The 4,390-nt window shown below is 29.3% G+C and overlaps 1 protein-coding gene across 1 annotated transcript in view; it reads right to left on the bottom strand.

Annotated features, from left to right (window-relative positions):
- Positions 1 to 556: 556 nt before the first annotated feature.
- Positions 557 to 4,390, bottom strand: part of LOC111625090 (protein LTV1 homolog) — a 26,411-nt gene continuing 22,577 nt past the window's right edge. Inside the window, exon 9 of the mRNA XM_023368121.1 lies at positions 557 to 658. Within this exon, the coding sequence (XP_023223889.1) occupies positions 588 to 658 (71 nt within the window). The 3' untranslated portion in view covers positions 557 to 587. The remainder of the gene's footprint in view (positions 659 to 4,390) is intronic.

Below are 4,390 nucleotides of genomic sequence, written 5' to 3'. Positions count from 1 at the left end.
GCACACATGAGAACATGCTTTTATATATCAAGTGTGCTCTTATATTTGAAGCAAGAGATTAGTTTCAAGTACAAAACAAGTAATTTTCACATGTAAGAGCATTTCTTATTTGTGCAGAAATATGATAATTAACACTAAGGTTGGCTTTGGCTTTTCTTTAAAGAATTCTTAGCTTAAACTATTCCAATAAACTAGGAAACCAGTTCATAACTATAAAATAGTTCTTAAGACTTGCAAAATGTTCTAAAAAATGATTACACTGTAGATACAAGTTTTCACTAACAAGTAAGAGTATTTAAATGTCTGATTTTCAATGTCAGTAGCTATTAATTAATCACCTAAAATAATGATGATTACAGCTCATAGCATGTCAATATCTCATATTTACACTGTTATTAAAAACTATTTTCCAAAATTCACTTCTAAATAATTTAAATAATTTAAAAAGTAAAAAATTTATTAAATTACAATTTTAAATTCCCTCAAAGATCATATGTAATCTGCTGTAAGTTATATCATGTTTAATAGAATATGAAAGCAAATAATTTATGGTAATATTTTATTAAATAAATTCACATATTTAAGAATTATAAAAAAACAAATACCTTTTTAGGCTCGATAATTAATTTTGGAAGATTACTGGAAGTTGAATATGTACCTAAAACAAAACTATATAATTAGTCAAATTATTTTGATATATATTTGTCATATTTTATAAAATTTAATTATTCTGAATATACAGTGGACCCCCGATATAATGCACATGTCAGGCAGGAAATAACACCCATGTTATACTGAGCGGCGCAGTGGCGACACAATAAACGTGTTTGAACTTATTGTGTCACAAACATCATCCGCACTATAACTGAGTGTGTGGTATAGCGAGCAGCGCTATAATGAAGGTCCAGTGTAATGTAATTAATGCCTTTGTTTGAATATGCATTATGCAAATACTGTATAAACACCTTAAAGACTGAAGGTTATTATATTAAAGTCAAATGATTACTTGATTAAATCAGGCTACATTACCTCTACTAATAATTATTAAATACTTAGTAATTTGGCACTAAAGATGGGCATTAGCCCCATCTCATATTAAATTTAATTATAATTATTAAAATTAATAAAGAGAAGCTATCTCTAGTGAAAAATTATTCAGTATTTAATGTATTATGAAACGTAAATATTTATATAAATTAAAGTAAATTTAGGTAATAAACAATCTGATATTCAATAACTTTTACCAACATACTTTACTAATAAAAAAATAATATAATATTTTGTTTTTAAACAAACATTAAATAACTTAAATTCACATATAGATTTAACTAGCTTCTTACACCTGGCATACTAATCATAAATTTCAAAAATGTATGTGGTGAAATTCATTTTAAGAACATTATCGGAATGCCTATAAACATGAGAAGTATGTCCTTATAAATAGTAAGTTTATAAAAAAATTATTAGAATTACTTTAGTTTATTTGGTTACAGCAATGCAACACATGATGACCTACCAAGAAGGATGCTTCCCAGGTAGACTTTTATGGGAAACTTGACCCCTATTTAGATGTTACTAATAAAAGATAACCCAGAAAACTCCTTGTTGCCAGCCTGTTGATGGTGTATGAACCCACAACTAACTACCAGTGTTCAGTGGTTTTATCCACTCAACCACTAAGTTGGCATACTTATTAGAATTAATAAAGTACCATTCAGCAATGAAAAAATCCAAGTTATGTAGAAAATTAAATACTGTACTTATATAGTTTCCAGTGTAACATTTTTGACTCCACACAGGTGAACGTTATGTGCTACCCATCGCAATAATGATATATTGAATCTACTTTGCACTATATTATTGTTGCAGTAATTAAATGAATATAATATTAGATTTTTTAATTATATCCTTTTTGTATGAATTATATTTTGTTTATTATTTAAAAAATTTTTTTGCCAATAGATTGCACTATATGTAAAGCCACAAATCTAATATGGACAAAAATTAATTGATATATATAAATTCAATCAATATCTTTGGGTGGTACATACATTATCTAAGTTAGAAGTATCTTAACAGCCTAGGAGTGCATAAAGAACAAACATCCTCATTTATATATGTAGATTTATGATAAATAAAATTAATAACAATATTCTACAAATACAGAATGGACCTAGAGTTAGTTAACTGAAATATATTTTAAGTATGCACCTTTAGACAAGGGTTACAGAACACAAATATTTATATAACGGATGAACTGGATAAATATACTATTAATAAAACACACCTTTAATAATCCAGTAATAAAAATTAATAATATAATAACGTTTTCGATCGTTTAGAATCTGAAGAAGATCGTTAAGAAACGATCGAAAACGTTATTATATTATTAATTTTTATTAGCTGGATTATTAAAGGTGTGTTTTATTAATAACACAAATATTTTTTACCTGATTAATCAGCCATCTTCAAGTGTGGACAGTTGAAATTCCACTTTCAATGTCCATGCCTGAAGTTGCTAGTAATTAAGTTGAAAATGTTAGCGTTTATTAAACTTCATCCACTGTTATAGGTGCATTGATTAATTTAGCTGAATAACTACAGCAGCAAGTTTTTATATTTTTAGGCTGCAATTTTTAAATTGCTAAATTTTCATTGGTGTCCATCTTCTTTAATCTCAAGAATGGAATTACAGTAATACCCCGACTTACGCGAACCCGGAGTTACGCGATTTTCAAATCTTGTCGATTCGTCTTTTGTTTGAGCGCCACGCAACCCTTGATTACTCACTCCCCTCACACTATTGTTCAGCTTACATGTTCGGATGTGTCGCGCAGAATCGACACATAGCTACAATTTATTTTGTGTTATTTATTTCTATGTTTTATTTATTTTATTTATTATTTCTATATAATATGTTTGTTATATCTACGGAGACTTGAGAGACTCTACTATGTCATCCAAACGAAGTAGAACTAATTCTTCTGCATCAAACAAGAAAAGAAAAACTTTATCTTTGGAATGTAAAGTTAACATTGGGTATGTTCGTAAAGTCGAACGAGTTAAACGAGAATGACGTCATCGTTATTCCTATTTCGTTAGACTTTTCGAACGATTCGTTACTAACGCGTTTAACTCGTTTGACTTTACGAACGTACCCATTATTAAAGACTTCGATACAAAAATGAAAATTTGTGAATTGGCAAAGAAGTTTGATCTACCGGAATTGTCGGTCAGAACAATTATAAAAGGCAAAGAAAAAATTCTCGAAGCTGTGAAAAATGCTCAATCTTTAAATTCAAGCATCATTCGTAAACGTCACAGTATTATCGCTGAGATGGAAACAATGTTAAAATTATGGCGTAATAATCAAGTAAATGTGAAAAATTGTAAAATAATATAGGCCTAATTTGTTATACATATGTATTATCTAAGATTTTATTAAACATTTTTTTCTAAATTATTGTTTTCTTTAGTCTTCGGCCCCAATTAAAAATTATTTGTATGTATTTATATGCGAAATTATACCCTGACTTATGCGAATTTGACTTATGCAGTTAATGCTCGGTCCCATCTATTGCGTAAGTTTGGAGTATTACTGTACATAGATGAAAGTCAAAACCAGATATGGAAAGCTTATGGGTAGGAGGCCCCCAATTAATGTATATAGACTTCTGGTTTGGACCAGAAGTCACATTATTTCAATTCAAAAACTTTCCCCAGAACAGAGTTTGATAGATGCTGGCTGACTCTATTATTAACAGGAAAAGTATGATGTACAGGGGACACTATTAAAATAAAAGTTTGTATTTTAAATAAATTATTTAAAAAATATGATAAAAAATTGCAGCTTGGCATTGTGATGATCACAATAAATAATTGTTCTACTCTATTGATATAAACCAAAAAACTACCAGCATCAATCCTTTAACAGAATAAAATAAGTAGTTCTTGAAAATGCTTTCTAATAGTAAGTTCATCATCAGGCAAGAAATATTCTGAATTTATCTTGATAACCATTACCATATAGTAGTAACATATATACCCACAGTGGCCAAACTGCAGCTCATTTTTTGGACCCTTATTACACCTCCTGTAATCACACCCCTATCCATATATATATACAATATACAGGTTATAAAAAATACCATTCCAATATAGGATGCAACTCACATATTTTTGATATACAGTCGACCCCCCTATAATTACGGTCCCTATAATTACAATTCCTATAAAACTACGAAAAAATTGTGACCGGTATCCGTAAAAAACAGTAAAAATTCCCTATAATTACCTCAAACGTCATCGGGCAGCCGAACTACTTTCCCGCCGTCCGTAGCGCCACGCTACGGAGAGATTTCTATCGTCTGGACAGTATTATATAAATTAT

This window comes from Centruroides sculpturatus, unplaced genomic scaffold, assembly GCF_000671375.1.
Source record: "Centruroides sculpturatus isolate CEXI.00-Female unplaced genomic scaffold, Cexi_2.0 scaffold77, whole genome shotgun sequence".
NCBI classification, from domain to species: Eukaryota; Metazoa; Arthropoda; class Arachnida; order Scorpiones; family Buthidae; genus Centruroides; species Centruroides sculpturatus.
Note: the sequence above shows the minus strand (reverse complement) of the source record. Positions and strands in the feature narration are given on the sequence as shown.